Source organism: Vipera berus, assembly GCF_964194415.1.
Source record: "Vipera berus genome assembly, chromosome: 1".
Taxonomy (NCBI): domain Eukaryota; kingdom Metazoa; phylum Chordata; class Lepidosauria; order Squamata; family Viperidae; genus Vipera; species Vipera berus.
Window position 1 is genome coordinate 340,121,735 of NC_138202.1, and position 17,306 is coordinate 340,139,040.

Genomic DNA, 17,306 nt, shown 5'->3' on the forward strand with positions numbered 1-17,306 from the left:
GAAAGCTTGGAATCAAGAACTGGCATCAACCTGAGACAATTTATAAAATAACTAAGGAAAATCTTAGGAATGCTTGACAGAGTGCTACCAGCATGACAAGGAGAAAATGATGCTGTCATTTACATTTAAATACACACTGAATCAAATTAAATTAAGATTTTGACCCTCTTCTGCCATTTCTTCCAAACCATCTTTTAGACATAGTCTATCCATTAAAGCATCGAAGTAAACATCATTATTAACATGATATTATTGGTCAGAAGTTATCATCAGCTAGGTTCTATGAATGTCCTGATTTGCATAGCTCAGAATGAAAGAAGGGTCTGGGTGAGAATCACTTGACTTTCTTATGTTTAGAATCTATTTACCTGTTAAAATGTATTACCTGCCCCAATGGACTCTTCCTGATCTTCTTACTTTCCAGCACATGAGAGATGTTGCAGAACGAAGGCAGCAGCTGGAGCATCAGCACGAGAAGGCCTTGCAGGCCTTGCAGAAGAAAAAAGATGAAGTCCGACAGCTACAGCAGGTAAGTTCTGTCAACGGGACACTTCTTTCTCCCAGATTTATTCACACAAGCCTGATTCTTCCATCAACCGAAGGCTCACGTGTGAATGTGTAAACAGACCCCATTGGCAACAACTGACTTGCTTTGGAGGTTAAGGAAAAATTCTAATGGTGGGGTTTGTAACCTGATGGGTCATTCAGCCCATAGTAATGCCTGGTGATGCATTGATGTGAACAGATGCAATCTGCCGAAAGATGGGGAAACACCTCCCTACCACTGGGCAAGGTGAAATTGCTTATGTTTTACCAACAAACGATTTGATTCTACCCTACTGATACCTAACACATTTTATTTATTGGTTCATTCATTTACTTAATCTCCCCCCACCCCAGTTAGCAGGATGGTCAACCAAATTTGGTCAACATACTACAAAAAAGATGTTGAAACTTTGGAAAAAGTTCAGAGAAGAGCAACTAAAATGATCAAAGGCCTGGAGATTAAAAGTTATGAAGAACAGCTGCAGGATTTGGGTTTGGCTAGTCCAGGGGTAGGCAACCTCGGCTCTTTTATGACTCATGGACTTCAACTCCCAGAATTCCTGAGTCAGCACAGCTGACTCAGGAATTCTGGGAGTTGAAGTCCATGAGTCATAAAAGAGCCGAGGTTGCCTACCCCTGGGCTAGTCTGAAGAAAAGAAGAAATAGGGGTGACATGATAGCAGCATTCCAGTATTTGAGGGGCTGCCACATTCCTGTATTTGAGGGGTCAAATTATTCTCCAAAGCACCAGAGGGCAGGACAAGAAACATTGGTTGGAAACTGATCAAAGAGAGAAGCAATCTGGAATTAAGGAGAAACTTCCTAACAGTGAGGACAATTAACCAGTGGAACAGCTTGCCTTCAGAAATCATGGGCATTCCATCACTGGAGGTTTTTAAGAAGAGACTAGACAGTCACTTGTCTGAAATAATATAGGTTCTCTTGCTTGTGCAGGATGCTGGACTAGAAGTCCTCCAAGGTTCTCTTTTCTCTTCTCTTCTCTTCTCTTCTCTTCTCTTCTCTTCTCTTCTCTTCTCTTCTCTTCTCTTCTCTTCTCTTCTCTTCTCTTCTCTCCTCTCCTCTCCTCTCCTCTCCTCTCCTATCCTATCCTATCCTATCCTATCCCATCCCATCCCATCCCATCCCATCCCATCCCATCCCATCCCATCCCATCCCATCCTATCCCATTCTATTCTATTCTATTCTATTCTATTCTATTCTATTCTATTCTATTCTATTCTATTCTATTCTATTCTATTCTATTCTATTCTATTCTATTCTATTCTATTCTATTCTATTCTATTCTTAGTTTAATGAAAAGAAGGACTAGGGGTGACATGATAGCAGTGTTCCAATATTTGAAGGGCTGTCACAAAGAAGAGGAAGTCAATCTATTCTCCAAAGTACCTGAAGGCAGGACAAGAAGCAATGGATGGAATATAATCAAGGAGAGAAGCAACCTAGAACTAAGGAGAAATTTCCTGACAATTAGAGCAATTAATCAGTGGAATAACATGCCTCTAGAAGTTTTAGGTGCTCCACCACTGAAGGTTTTTAAGAAGAGATTGGACAACCATTTGTCTGAAATAGTATAAAATTCCCTGCCTCAGCAGGGGGTTGGACTGGAAGACCTCCAAGGTCCCTTCCAACTCTTTTGTTCTATTAAACAGTCTGCAAATTACATACAATTGTACAATAAAATATCTGTAGTGAGAAAAAGTAAAATTCTAATAAGTGTATCAATGAATACAAAACTGTCTTCCATTCATTGGCATCATCTCAATTACTGTAAGTCTTCTGAAATATCTGTCTTTAATAGAATCCAGATGAGCCATAATGTGGAGGCCAACTCAATATCAACTGGGGGGCTGTTCCATGACTGGGGTGCAATGGTGGCAAGTACCCCTACTTCCCCTCACCTTGTATCATTTGTCAACCCAAGTAATGTCTCCCTGGATTACATTCCACATATACCGAATACCGAGATATTGTTGGTCATAAAAAGCATGTTTTAAAAGAATAGACCAAACTTACCCATTACAATATAGCTTGATTATGGTGTACATGATTATGTATATTCACATGTTATAAACCATGGCTTAACATAAACCTAATCAGTACACCAAATGCTAATCTATTATGGCTAGGCAGAATTTGTAAATTCAATCAAGTCTACAAGCAAATCACCCACTTCTATGTCAGTGAAGATAAATATTCCTTGGATAGTCAGCCCCCTTAACTTTTCTTTTCTCTTGGATTTAGGCTCAGGCTGAAGCTAGGAAAGAACACGAAGGAGCAGTGCAGCTTTTAGAGGTAAGGAGAGGAGAAAATAAAAGAAGGGGAGGTAAAAACCAAGAAAAAACACCATTTAAGGTATATATAGCAGTAAGGTATAATTTAGTTTATTTAAAATAAACAAGAAAATTTTACATCAAACCGAAACACTACCAGCTCTATTTGGAGTATGTACTTATCTTTAGAGGGAAAGACCTGATTAAATTTGTCACCGTGGAAAATACTAAGAGATTTCCCATTGCAGTTCATTGGTCAGAAGGCAATGTCTCATCTGGTAATGGGCTGTGAGAATAACCTTGGAAGACAGGAGAAAGAGTGTCTGAGATATTTCCTATCTGAGTGCTGCCCGGGCTACAGCTCTTTCTCCTGTCTCCCAAGGTTAATCTCACAATCCATTACACTTCCAGATGTGGGTTTTCAATTGATTTATCCAGCCCTGCAATCAATCACCTGATTTGTACTTAAGGATGATGGTGATGTGCAGTTAACAACTTTTTTTTCTGCTGTTTCTTGTCTTGTCAGAATTCCTTGGATTCTATGCAGGTACTAATGGTCTCAGATGTGCCAAAAATGTACAGTTTTCCCCTCTTTCCTCCAACAACTCTTGATTGTTTCAGAGGCGTTTGGAACAGAGAAACACTATGTTTTTTACATATTATGTAGAGTGTACAATGAAAAAATTGGAGAAAAACCAAAGTGCATTTGAGAAGCAGTAATGTATATTTCTCATTTCCAAACTTACACAAAATTGTTGCATCTGTATTAGCCCTGCAGAACAAGAGCAAGGTTTCAATCACACAAGGCTGTTCTTTCTGTCGAATGCCAGAGAAAGGGAGGAAATGTCCAACCTCACAACATCCAAGCAGTAATGGGAGTGTGGGAAAATATGTAAATTTGACACTCTTAATGCGTCCTTCACTACACATAGTCCTCGACTTATAACCACAATTGAGATCAGAATGTCCATGGCTAAGCAAGGCAGTTGTTTAGTGAGTTATGCCCGATTTTATGACCTTTTTCTGCCACAGTTACTAAGTAAATCACTGCAGTTGTTAAATGAATCATGTGGTTGTTAAGCAAATCTCATTTCCCCCACTAATTTTGCTTGTTGGTGATTACATGACCCCGGGACATTGCAATCATCATAAATACATGCCAGTGGCAAGCACCCAATTTGGGGACTCGAACTCCAGTCACCCATTCCCATTTAATACACTAATTAAAACTGACTATAAATTGCTGATTCTTCATACCTTACTCTTCTTTGTTACTGGGCTATCATCTTTCCATCCTAAGCATTAAGCTTCACCTGTGGGATTTCTCCAGTCTGAAGGGACTCTTACTGAAAAGTTAGCTAACAAGAAGAATCCTTTGAAGTCAGAAAATGGTTTTGTCTCCTATTTCATTTGTCTTTTGGTTGTAGATTGTTCCTCCCCCCCCACACACTAATCCTTAAATTGAGTTCATGTACATTTCTTATACTGTATCCATTAATTAGCCAGAAATATTTGTCTGGAAGAAGATTCCTTGCCCTTGTTCTTTGTGGCATACAGAGGAGGAGATGGTGTGCATGTATTGTTCTGTAGAATAACTAGTAATGTAGATGTGGTTAACACAGAAACGTCGTGGTAGTGGGGGGAAATGTTTGATGGCAAAGATAAATCCTGTGTCTTCTATTCATTGTCATTAATAACATGTTCAATCTGCAATCGGGCTCTTATGTTTGGTAACCATAAAAGCAATAATCCACCCAACCCCTTTTTACTGATGTTCTTTCATTCTTTCAGAGGCTTTTGCAGAAAGGAAAGAAAAACTAGGAGTTTTTTTTCATTCTAGTTTCTTGCAGTCACAATTCTTTTCCCTCTGTCAGGGTACTAGCATTTCATACTGTTTCCTCTTGTGATCATCTGCAATGGCTGATCTTTGCACGTGTAGGTTTATCCCACAGCTCAGCACAGGGCTGCCTTTTAAAACTGATCCCTTTATCCTCCCAAAAAATTACTGGAAGCTTTCCTCTACCAAAGGTAGTGCTGAAAACCTTTACAAAATCAATTATAAAAAATGTAATAAAAATACAGTATGTAGTGGGCAGAGTGAGAAAGCAGCTCCTTCTAAAATTTATGTTGCTTATGCCTTGTCCCAAAAGGAAGGTATTCACTATCAGAGAAGGTGCCAACCTGATTTCCTGAGGATGAAAATTCCAAAATTTAGATCGGGTCACAGAGAAAACCCTTTGACATGTCTCACCCTTTCCACTTCTGCCACTGCTGGGAAACAGAGGTCTCCCCATTGATCTTAACAAGCAGGCAAACTCAGATAGAAGAGAATAGTTGCTGAGATACCACCAACACTACTGTGTCCCAAAACAAACAGGAAACTAATGCCCGCATTTGCAGGAATTGGGTATGTCTAGTTTAATGAAGAGAAGGGTGAGGGGTGACATGATAGCAGTGTTCCAATATCTCTGGGGCCGCCACAAAGAAGAGGGAGTCAAGCTATTCTCCAAAGCACCTGAAAGCAGGACAAGAAGCAACAGATGGAAACTAGTCAAGGAGAGAAGCAACCTAGAACTAAGGAGAAACTTCCTGACATTTAGAACAATTAACCAGTGGAACAACCTGCCTCCAGAAGCTGTGAATGCTCCAACACTGGAAGTTTTTAAGAAAAAACTGGACAGCCATTTGTCTGAAATGATATAGGGTTTCCTGCCTGAGCAGGGGGTTGGACTAGATGACCTGCAAGGTCCCTTCCAACTTTACTATTATGATTATGTTATATAATTTTACTATGCTGTGCCAAGTAGATGCATCATGAAATTAAATTTTTCAAATATCTAGGATCCACTGGCTGGGAAATGATAATGTAATCCACCTAAAATGCAATACCCAGGAACAATGAATGAATGAATGAATGAATGAATGAATGAATGAATGAATGAATGAATCAATCAATCAATCAATCAATCAATCAATGCCCTTGGGTTAACTCTAAGCCAACTTCTTCCCTCTTGGCAGTTTCCAGTCATGTTATTGCAACTTTCATAGCCAGAACTGAGTAATGCTGAGAGTTCTGGTTGAAGTCCACTTAAGGTACGGGGGGGGGGGACTTTTTTTCAGGGGGGCCATAGTGGACTTGAGCTAGTTAATGTGTGTCAGTGGATACTAACCTGCAAGATAGACCATCTTCCCCTGTTCCATTAAAATCTCTTTATGTTCCTAAAATCTGCCTTCAGCTGTAGCTAATGTTTTTTCTTTGCAATGCAGGCCCGTGTGAGAGAGTTGGAAAACCAATGTCGCAGCCACACAGAACAGTTTAACTTCCTCTCTCAGGAACTCAGTCGATTTCGCCTCCAAACTGGGAAATTAGGTCTTCCATCCACATCCTCCTTCTGTTCATCCCTGGTGACTTCAGAGATTGTCTTTGCTACTTGCCAGAGTTCTCCGCAGCTCTCCGATGGCTTCAAGCAGAAAGGTGACAGTATAGAAGAGAACCCTTGCATGTTTCTTTGAGGTTCTTGTTGACAACAGAATAATTCAGAAAGGGAAGCACCAAGTCATCTAAATATTTTCAACTACATACAGGCAGTTCTTGACTTACAAACATTCATTTAGTGACTGTTTGAAGTTACAACAGCAGTGAAAAAGTGGCTTATGACAATTTTTCACACTTATGACTGTTGTAGCATCCCCATGGTCACGTGATCAAAATTTGGATGCTTGGCAACTGGCTCATATTTATGATGGTTGCAGTGTCCCAGGGCCACGTGATCACCAGTTGCAATTTTCTGGCAAGCAAAGTCAATGGGGAAGCCAGATTCACTTAACAACCGTGTTAGTAACTTAGCGGCAGTGATTCACTTAACAACTATGGAAGAAAGGTCGTAAATGGGGCAAAATTCACTTAATAAGTATCTCAGCAACAGAAATTTTGGGTTCAATTGTGGTCATAAGTCGAGGAGTACCTGTATTTTATATGGTGCTTGATGTAATGCTTGCCCTTCTCACCCTGGTGTTTTCTAAATGTGTTGGATTGTGATTCTCAGAATTTCTTAACAATATGGCACTGCTGGCTTGGAATCCTGGGAGTTATAGTCAGAATCAGCTGATGGGTGCCATACTAGGGAAGGATGTTTTAATTATTTTAGGATGATCTCAGTCATAACCTGAAGTAGAAGCTGTAGCTCATACTGAACCATGGTGTTATAGACAAAAGATCCTCCATTCAATCCACAACTTCTCTAAATTGACTCAAGAAAATATCTTGCCTAAATACCGATGGTCAGTTTAGATGATGCAGTTTGGATTATACAGAACTAGAATGACCAGTGATCCAATTATGGCCACCAGGTTTGCCTTGCCAAACCATCAGCATATTTTCAGTGCTCTGCAGTGCACCATGACTGTCCTGAATCAGACACTATTCCTTTCCAAGCAGCCAGAGGGAGAATAATAAAAATCAGCAGACTGGATATTCCAACCCCCTCCCTGTTCTTTCTTCAGCATGTTTGCTTTTTTGTGACAAGGAACAAAATAGGGGAAAACTCCTGCAAGCTACTGTTGAGAATGCGGCAAAAGTATCTCTCAGAGCAGCCAGAAAGCAATTAACAAATTAAAAAAACAAAACAGGGATGAGCCATTATGCAACTTGGAAAAATTCAAGAGCCCAGGAGTTCCTCCCAATACAGAATCACTGCCCATTAGCTGTGAAATGATTGATTGACTGATTAAATTTATTTGCCACCCATCTTGTATCCAACAACTCAGGGCAGCTTGAATGAAACTCAGCAAAGTTGTCTTTACTTCCTGTGTACCAGAGCAGCAGCTGAAGCAATTAATTTCAGAATGAAAAGCTCTAGAAGGCCTATAGCATAATGGGGCTATGCAAGGCTGGCACTGAAGTTGCTTTGGCAGAATTTTTTGGGTAAAGAAATATTCACAGTAATAAATAGTTTTCTTCTATGTGAGAACTGCAGAAACACAAGAGGCCGCCCCCTTATGAACCAAGTTTGGTTAAGGCTGTTTTTCCCAGCCTGATGGAGACTGATTGGGAAAAGGGACAACCCAGGTCATTGGCAGTGTGCCTAATGTTGCTTCGTCCTGGCAGTGGTTGTGATTAGTTCCCTCTCCAGGCACTGGAACATCTCCACCCAGTGGAAGCTGCTTGGAAGGAAAAACACCCAGAACTGTGACTCATTCAGACATGGAACAGGAGATCTTTGCTAAAGGCATTTCATATGGACTCAAGAGGAGCTTTAAATAGCTTTATTTGTTTCTTGTTCCATCCTGAAAGTTTTCTCTGTGTTTACCCCATGCTGGTAATTTCTCACTGAAGCACTGCAGTATTTTAAAGGTCATGAATTTGACTTCTGCTTTTCTTAACCAAAATTTTAGTAGCCACGAGGCCCTTGGATTGTTTATAAAGGATGGTTGGAGAGTCCACAATTTTTCAAAACATTCAACCTCTGTGACTATGCAATAGACTTAAATCCATGCAGTAAATTTAAAAGTTTCTGAGAAAAAGACTAAAATTCCTTCTTTCTTCTAGGTTGTCTGTATGTGTGTGTTGGTGTGTGTGTGTGTGGGGGGGAGAAAAATGGTTCAGATTTTATGTTTCAAAAAGGGAAAGTTGGTGTTGTGTGTCAGCTTTGTGGTTCTTTTCTGTAATTAAACCTGAATGTTGTGTGACCTGTATGGTTTTGTTTGTCCTCCCCGTCTAGTGTGATATACAATGTTTGGTTTCAGATCCAGAAATTGTCCCTGTATCTCCACGGAGCAGTAGAAAAGTTCAAAATGAAGAGGTGGAAAGGTTCTCCCCAGTGGCACTTCGGTTCATGGATCCTGTGGTGTCTCCTGTGGCCCGAAGTCCAGATACGTGCAGTCCTCCAGTTGCCTCAAAAAAGGCAATCAAGAAGTTGGAAGCCCAGTCCAGCTCTTCCAGATCTGAGTCCATGCACAACAGCCCCAAATCTTGCCCCACTCCTGAGGTCAGTAATGGATATATGAAGAGATTGCCAGCTTTTGATTTCTGAACATAGAAATGGTTGGGCCATCTCTCAACCCTTTCACAATACAAAGCACATATGAGAGTGATCTGTGCTGTTTTGACCATTTGCAAACCTATATCCTATATCCCAGTAAATAAGCCCAGATCCTACCTAGCCAAAAATAATTAACAACAAGCTCTAACTTTCTGATTCCTTCTGAGCAGGTTAGAGGGAAAAATCTTCCTTTTCTTCTGAAGGGGATGAATTGACATAAAAAAAATTGCCAAACTTTTGGAAGCATTTTCCCCATTGTCAGTGGTTTGTCCTTTTGCACTTTTACTCAAAGAGATAGTGACTAGATCTGTGTCTCTCATCTTGGCCACTTTAAGATGAGTGGACTTGAACTCCTAGAATTCTGGGAATTGAAGTTCACATATCTTGAAGTGCCCAAGATTGAGAAACACTGGTCTAAACAAATATATGTAGGCCTCAATGTATGAACTTACTGGAGCCCGATATGTCTGTGGTAAATCATGACGGTTGTAAGTTGAGGCACCCATGTGACCTGATTTTATGACCTTTTTTGCAGTGGTTGTCAATGCCATGGTCATTAAGCAAGTCAATCCATTACTATTGGCATTTTTTGCTGGAAATATCATAAACCAAGCTGTGTCACACCAGGATGCTGCAACTTGTTGTAAAGGTGAACCAATTGGCAAGTGCCTGAAATGTGGTTATGTAACCACAAGGGGTCACACTGCCATCAGAACTCCAAAACCAGGTCACCAGTACCTTTTGGGGGGGGGGTGTTGAGGGTTTTGTCATAAGGTCGAACAGTCACTAAGTGACCAGTTAAGTAAGGACTACCTCTAAGGTCCTCCTCTTCTGCAACACATGCAAAGCCCCAGTGCTTAATTGTTCCTCTCCCTGCTCCTCCCCCATGGCTCATCTATTTTAGAGAGAACATCTGCTAGGAAACAGAAATCCCCCATCCATGGAAACAGCAGAGTTGCAAGCTCTGATCACAATGATCACTGGGGACTCAACTTGCACCAAAATCAGGAGTGTTCCTTCAGCTAGTAACATTATTAACCAAGTGCTTGTTTCTCTAGAAAGGGAAAATAATTAAGGGTGCAGTGACTAAACAAATAAATAATAAGGGTCCAACTGGAATATTCTGAGAGTTGCATTAAACTGGGGAAAATGTGGCAGGGGATGGATCAATTAATTTTTTATAATGTATCTATTTACTATTTATTTATTCCATCTACACGGGCTACCTTTCCAACAATAAATAGTATCTTTGGCAATAATAACAAAGATTGTTGTGTGGTGTTGGGCAGCACCTGAATCAAATAAAATTAAAATAAAAACAAAAAATCTAATGGAAAAGCAAGTTTAAAAACTGAAACACAATTTTTTTTTTAAAAAAAGTATCATCCAACTCAGCAGCAAATCTCCAGAAAAAAGGTGTTTGAATAAGAAAGATTTTGCTCACTGGTGGAAAAATATCAGAAATGAAATTAGCCTGATTTAGGAAAAGGGATAAGGGTGTTTCTGGAAATGAGGTAGAGCAGGGGTCTTCAAACGTGGCCCTTTTATGACTTGTGGACTTCAACTTGAAGTCCACAAGTCATAAAAGGGCCACGTTTGAAGACCCATGAGGTAGAGGATTGCGTACAATTAGGCCAATGGCCAGATGTTAACCTATTTTGGTTCGATGGGTCAAGAGACATGCAATTCTGTCAAGCCTCAGCTACCGTTTTGGCTCCAGAATGGAACCAGAGCTTCAGCAGCACCATGCAGCAAAGCCCCCATGATATCTTCCATTTCCTTCTAGAACCCATTAGGATCCATCAGTCGCTGGTGGACCACTCAAATGTGTCCAGCCTCCCTGCAAGGGGGGGGGGGCGGCATAGGGAATCTCAAGGGCCATATTTATTTATTTATCTATTTATTTATTTATCTGTCTATCTGTCTATCTATCATATTTAAGAACCGCCCATCTCCCTCACAAAGGGATTCTGGGCAGTGTGCAAATAAAATATTAAAAAATATTAAAAGCATAAAAACAGTATATAATGTAATAATAAATTTAAATTTAAAAGAGGCAAGGAATATTAAATTGGTGGTGGTGCAGTGGTTAGAATGCAGTATTGCAGGCTAAATCTGCTGACTACCAGCAGTTTAACTCTCACAGGCCCAAGTCCATCCTTCCAAGGTCGGTAAAATGAGGACCCAGATTATTGGGGGCAATATGCTGACTCTGTAAACTGCTTAGAGAGGGCTGTAAAGCAATGCCCCCCCTTTGGCACCTGGGACTGGTTCCGTAGAGAACCGGTCTGTGGACTGAATGAGGCATAGCTTTGCATGCTGCCTGCATCCTGAGGGTGGGGTTTTGTTTGTTTGCACGGACCAATTGCTGGCATGCCACGGACCGGTTCCAGTCCCCGGACCGGGGATTGGGGACCCCTGCTGTAAAGCACTATGACGTGGTATTGCTATTGGTATTAAAAATAATTTTAAAAGTGGGGTGAGGGCATTTAGGCCATGGCTGTATGCTCCTTTGTGCATCCCAACTAAAGTTGCAAAGCTGTGTTTTCACACTTTTCCAGAAGGCCAGGAGAGCGGAGGCCCATCTCACCTCTGTGGGGGAAAGTGTTCCACAGGGCGGAGGCAATGGCAGAGAAAGCTCTTTTCCTGGATGCTGCCATTTAGAATTTTTTAACTGATGGGGTCTGCAACATACCTTCCCTGCCTGATTGGGTGGGATGGGCTGATGTAAAGGGATAAAGATAGTTTGGTAGGAAACCAGGGCCCATGCTATGTAGGGCTTTAAAGGTCATAAGCAATATCTTGAAGTGGACTGAATTGGAATGAGCTAAATTTGGTTCCTGAATTAGACTATATTCTAGGTTTGCATAATACACTGAGTTCTAAAATAACCAACTGGGTTGAGTTTTTACAGCATGCTGAATCATTAAAACAAATGGTTCAAGGTTAAAATGAAGTTTGCTGTTAAACCTTTAGTTGCCTTAATTTTAGCATTTTCTGCAAATATAGCTATTTCATCATTTTCTACATGTCCTTAGGTGGATACAGCCAGTGAAATGGAAGAATTGGACATTGACAGCTTCTCATTGGTACCTGAGCAGGAGAACCATGATCCAGTAAAACTTCAGGTCTTCTTGGCTCGATATAGGTAGGGTTGTACAAAGGATCCAACTGTGACTTTAAATATTAAGAATACAAATGATTTGTAACAAATGCTAGATTTTATTTGATGTGACGGGAGAATTATTGTATCTAGAGACTGATGGAGTTGTGTTTGGTAAGGAAAGGCAATGAACAATTGCAAGTTATATATGGCAAGAGATATATAAGACTAACTAGATGAATGTGTGTATCTTGATAGAATGTCTAATGTGTTAATTAAGAACTGTGTGTGACAAAACATGTACAGGGTTCATGTTTGGACCGACTACAAAAATGAGCATCTAATATGAAATGATGTTATATTGTATATTGAGGTGGCTTAGTCATATCAAGAGAATGAAGAGTGAATTGCAAAATAAATATATGAAGAAAGAAAAGAATGGGGATGATGTCATAGCTGATGGAACTGATGATATCCTCAAAAACAGAAAGATGGATAGGTTTACAAGAAAAAAAAGCAATGTATGGAAATAATGGAGACAGGAATGGTTTGCAAAATAGAACAGTATAGGCGTGTGACGTGAATGTTATAGTATAGATACTATACTATAGGCTTCCTTTCCTTTTATCTCCTCTCTTTAACCTCTTATTTATTCTTTCTTTTTATCTGCTTTATGTGTAATGTTTTACCCTTAAAGAGGTTAGCCTGGGGGAAGGGATATGCATGTATGTTTTTTCTCAAGGTTTTCCTATTCACCAGGTTTATTTCAAAGCAGGAATGAATGTCATCCAGATCATATTGGTCAATGATTTAGAGAATGTCATCCATTCAGTTCAAAATATCATTCAGTTTACCCTCTAATGACAGCTAGGGTATTTGATCTGCAGATACTTATTGGCAGACTTCAGCTTGGACTGTAAAAACTGAAATATGTAGGAGATTAGCAGATAAGATCTGTTCTCACGCAACAGAGAATAGCCGCTCTTTTTCATTCTTCACTTAGATCTTTTTTGTGTGTGTCTTGTTTTGAACTGGAGCACTGTGGCCACTCTGTGAATAATAAACAGGGATGACAGACCAGAAAATGCTTCAGAAGAAATTTTCCTACCTGCTGCTCTCTAACTCACAAGATATTTATAGGAATTTGGGTTAGGTATTAATCTGGCAATCATAAGGTGGTCAACTTTTTGGAAATCTGATCTTCTTTCTGACGTGTAGCTAGTGTGCTTGGAATTCTCCTTTTGTTCCCCCGTGTTCATTTTCACATTTTATGCAAAACTCTTCCATGCACCGTTTGTCTTAAATTTCAATTTCATCACTTAGTGTTCCCTTTCTCTTCTTTTGCAGCATCAAAATTCTCATCAGTAACATAGCACGAAAAAGCAGGCTAGATTCCTAACGCGTAACGTTTTTATCAGTGCACAAACACACATACTTCCATTATTAAATCCTGCACAAAAATAATCTTAAGTCCACCTTGTCTGGTTTTTTTTTAATTTAGGTGCAGCATTTTTTTAGTATATAGCTGTACAGAAATAATTGTGAAAGGAGGGGGGAAAAAAGGAGAAAATTGTGAAAGGAGAAAAAATACAAATAAGTTGCAATGAAACTATAAAGCAATCTGCACAAACTCTCATTTTTGAAGTTAATGTTAGATAGTCCCTTAATTTAAGATGAACATTACAAGAGAGGCCCAACTGGACCTTCTTTGTTTTTGCTTGAAGACGTTTTGCTTCTCATCCAAGAAGCAAAACGTTCTTCAGTTCTTCAAGCAAAAACAAAGAAAACCCAGTTGCCTTTTGAAAAAACACCTTTGGGACAACCATGACGATCCTAGATGATCGAGAATCTTCATAGACAATTACAAGAGAGACTGCATAGAATGGAAAATCCAAAGCAAAAACACGAACATAGAAAATCCAAAGCAATACTATAGGAATACTATAAGGTAAAGGTAAAGGTTCCCCCGCACATGCGTGCTAGTCGTTTCCAACTCTAGGGGCTGGTGCTCATCTCCGTTTCAAAGCCGAAGAGCCAGCACTTGTCCGAGGACGTCTCCGTGGTCATGTGGCCGGCATGACTAGACGCCAAAGGCGCACGGAACGCTGTTACCTTCCCACCGCAGTGGTCCCTATTTTTCTACTTGCATTTTTACGTGCTTTCGAACTGCTAGGTTGGCAGAAGCTGAGACGAGTAACAGGCGCTCACTCTGTTACGCGGCACTCGGGATTCGACCCGCCAAACTGCCGACCTTGTGATCGACAAGCTCAGCGTCCTAACCCACTGAGCCACCGCGTCCCTTTTAGGAATACTATAGTCATATGGAAAAGACTCTTCATCTTTGGTATTGAATTTTGCATGTCCTCTTTGCCTTTGCTAGTATACCTTTGCAGACAGTTTCCCTGCCATCCTCATTTAAGAAGCCGATTCAGATGGTGGCCAATTTCCTTTTTGGACTGTTAACTTCAAAATGTTCTCCTTACATTCATTTCAGTTACAATCCTTTTGATGGCCCTAATGAGAATCCTGAGGCTGAACTACCACTTACGGCTGGCGAGTATATTTATGTTTATGGAGAAATGGATGAAGATGGCTTTTTTGAAGGTATGCTGTAAGATGCATGAAAAAATGGAGTTGTAAAAGAGGCACAATATAGAACAACTCATCAAAATAGTCTTGTCTATGGGAGTGGGTGGCTTTAATAAATTTAAAGTATTGTTAATATTATTACTACTAAGAAAAGACCTGGGAGAAATTGTAATCCAACTACAGTCACGGAAGCCACAGGATAACTTTGGGCCTGTCACTCTCAGCCCAATGGTATTTACCAATCATATATTCTTAATATCTCCAGTATATACTGGGCCGCCATTTGTGGCTATTCTTAGGCAGCCAGAAACATAAGAACTTAAGTCTGGCTAAAGATCCAGTCTTCCTGTTTTTCCAATCATAAACAATATCTTGCAGAGGGGAGACGTAGGTTTTTATCCAAATCAGGAGAAATGTTTTGGAAATATATTTTAAGTCAGAGGTGTCAAACTCAATTTCATTGAGGGCTGCATCAGCATTGTGGTTTCCCTCAAGGGGCCAGGTGGGTATGGCCAGGGTAGGTGTGGCCTACTGGGTGGGCGTGGCTAGAGTGCGTATGGCCTACTGGGTGGGCGTGGCCAGCTCTACATCGTTCGCATCAAGGGTGCCTAGGGGTGCCTGAGCAGGAGTGGGACAGATCTGAGGGTCTCTGGCAGAAGGAGGGTCTCTGGGCCAGGGCCAAGGCAGTGGGGGCCGTTCCCTCACTGTTTCCAGGATGGCTTCGCGGGCCACATGAAAGCACTTTGCGGGCCGGATTCGGCCCCCAGGCCTTGTGTTTGACATGTCTGTTTTAAGTGGTCTGGGTTAGAAACAGGACCCTGGAGCGTTAGAGTGATTTTATCTAAGGCCACAGGTCTTCTGATCTCTCATGTTGTTAACTTCATCTTCAGGGGAGCTGATGGATGGCCGAAGAGGCCTTGTCCCTTCCAACTTTGTGGAGCGACTTGCAGATGATGACCTGGTTACTTTCTTGCCTCAGGAACTCCATGATCTCTCCCAAAGCTCCCCTCTTGAGCGGAGTTTTCTCAGCATAAGCGTCAGCAGCGGAGAGAGAAGTGATTATTCATCGGAGGAGCTCAATGCCAGCACAGCTCCCTCTAGGCTAGAAGGGGACCAAGGAGAAGGAGGTATTTCCATTGTAGTGCCTTATCCCAGAAAGGTGACTCTAATCAAACAGTTTGCCTCTAGCCTCTTGGTGACATGGGATCCACCACTGGTGCCTAGTGGAAGCTGCTTGGATATCCAGAGCTACAATGTCTATGTGGACACTGAACTCCGGGAAAATGTGAAGGCCAGTTCCCAGATGAAGGCCATGATTGACAAACTGGACTTGAAAACAAAAGCCTATCGTGTCTCCATACAAAGTGTTTCAGAGAAAGGGAGCTCAGACAGACTGCAGTGCACGTTCCTGGTGGGGTGTGGTTTTGTCTTAGCTCCAAGTCAGCTCCAAGTGCGGAGTGTCAAGGCCACTTCCGTGGAGCTCTCCTGGATGTCAAGCAACAGCAATTTCCCACATACCATATACCTCAATGGGGGAGCATGTGATATAGTGAAGGCTGGAATATATTGGTACACTTTTCGCAACCTGAACCCAAACACTTCCTACATTGCCACAGTCGAAGTCCAGCCTCAACAAACTTTCTGGAAACCATCCCCAGAGGTAGAGGAGCAGGTCTTGTCCACAGAGATCCAGTTCACTACATCTTCAGCAGGTAAGTAAAGCTTTTAGAGATTCTGGAGAATTGGACATAGTATTCCGAGTGTGGCCTTACTAATGCAGTATAAAGTGATATTATATCTGTTCAGTGGTTCTGAGATCACATCTGCCAGCTCTCCTTCAGAACCCTGGGATGTAATCCAACTGGTCCTGGCAATTTGAAGTCATCTAGATTGGATAGATGTTCTCTTATCAGTTTCTTGCCTATTTTGATCTGCACTCCTGCTTTGTCTCCCATGGTATCACTTTTAGTAGGTTGGACTATTTTTTCCTTTTGCATGAAGACAGATGCAAAGAAGGATTGTTCACAAATCATCAGGGGTCAACACTGACTTGAAGAAATAACAACAACACAATTTGAAAGGAGGGGACCCATAAAAGCACCCCATTGATGACCTCAATTTTGTGTTATTCATAGATCAAGCAGTCTTCTTGTGGTCTATTGAATTGCTGGGTATTTTTGCAAATCTGCTTGTTGCTAAATTTCTGGATGTAACTACAGCCGTGTTTGTAGTTTCTGCTATAAGGTTACTGCGGATCAAACCTTGAACATGTTTATCATGTTCATTGCTTAGATGTACTGATTCCTGCTATACAGGCACTATTTGTAATGAGCAAGTGATTGGAGGAAGATGCTTTGTTAGATGGAAATACTTTGTTTAAAGCTCTAAAAACTGCTTCGAGGGCTGAAGTCCGTTGCTTAAAAGACTTTACTGAACACATTCTTATTTCCATCCTTTCACTATAAGCCTTATAAACCTCCTTCTCTTCACTTTCAGTTTTCCCTCCTTCCACATGGACCTCTGCTTGAGTAGGAGGTTGGATTAGAGGACTTCCAAGGTCTCTTCCAATTCTGTTATTTTGTTAGTCTGTTACTCTTTTGGGCTCTCTGAGGGGGATTTTTTCCTTAGTCTTTCAGTCTTAGGGACCTTAGGTCAAGTTTCCTATCATTTTTTGGGCCAAATCGATTTAACCATTCTGCTGTTTTTGCAGAAAAAAATAGCCAATTACTCTTTCTT

General features: G+C 41.0%; 1 protein-coding gene across 1 annotated transcript in view; it reads left to right on the forward strand.

Moving 5' to 3' along the window:
• Positions 1–17,306, forward strand: part of TSPOAP1 (TSPO associated protein 1) — a gene marked incomplete at both ends in the record, with an annotated part of 99,886 nt that overhangs the window by 33,642 nt on the left and 48,938 nt on the right. Inside the window, 7 exons of the mRNA XM_081346746.1 lie at positions 425–529; positions 2,809–2,859; positions 6,105–6,312; positions 8,583–8,824; positions 11,917–12,026; positions 14,476–14,585; positions 15,461–16,282. Of these exons, the coding sequence (XP_081202872.1) occupies positions 425–529; positions 2,809–2,859; positions 6,105–6,312; positions 8,583–8,824; positions 11,917–12,026; positions 14,476–14,585; positions 15,461–16,282 (1,648 nt within the window). The remainder of the gene's footprint in view (positions 1–424; positions 530–2,808; positions 2,860–6,104; positions 6,313–8,582; positions 8,825–11,916; positions 12,027–14,475; positions 14,586–15,460; positions 16,283–17,306) is intronic.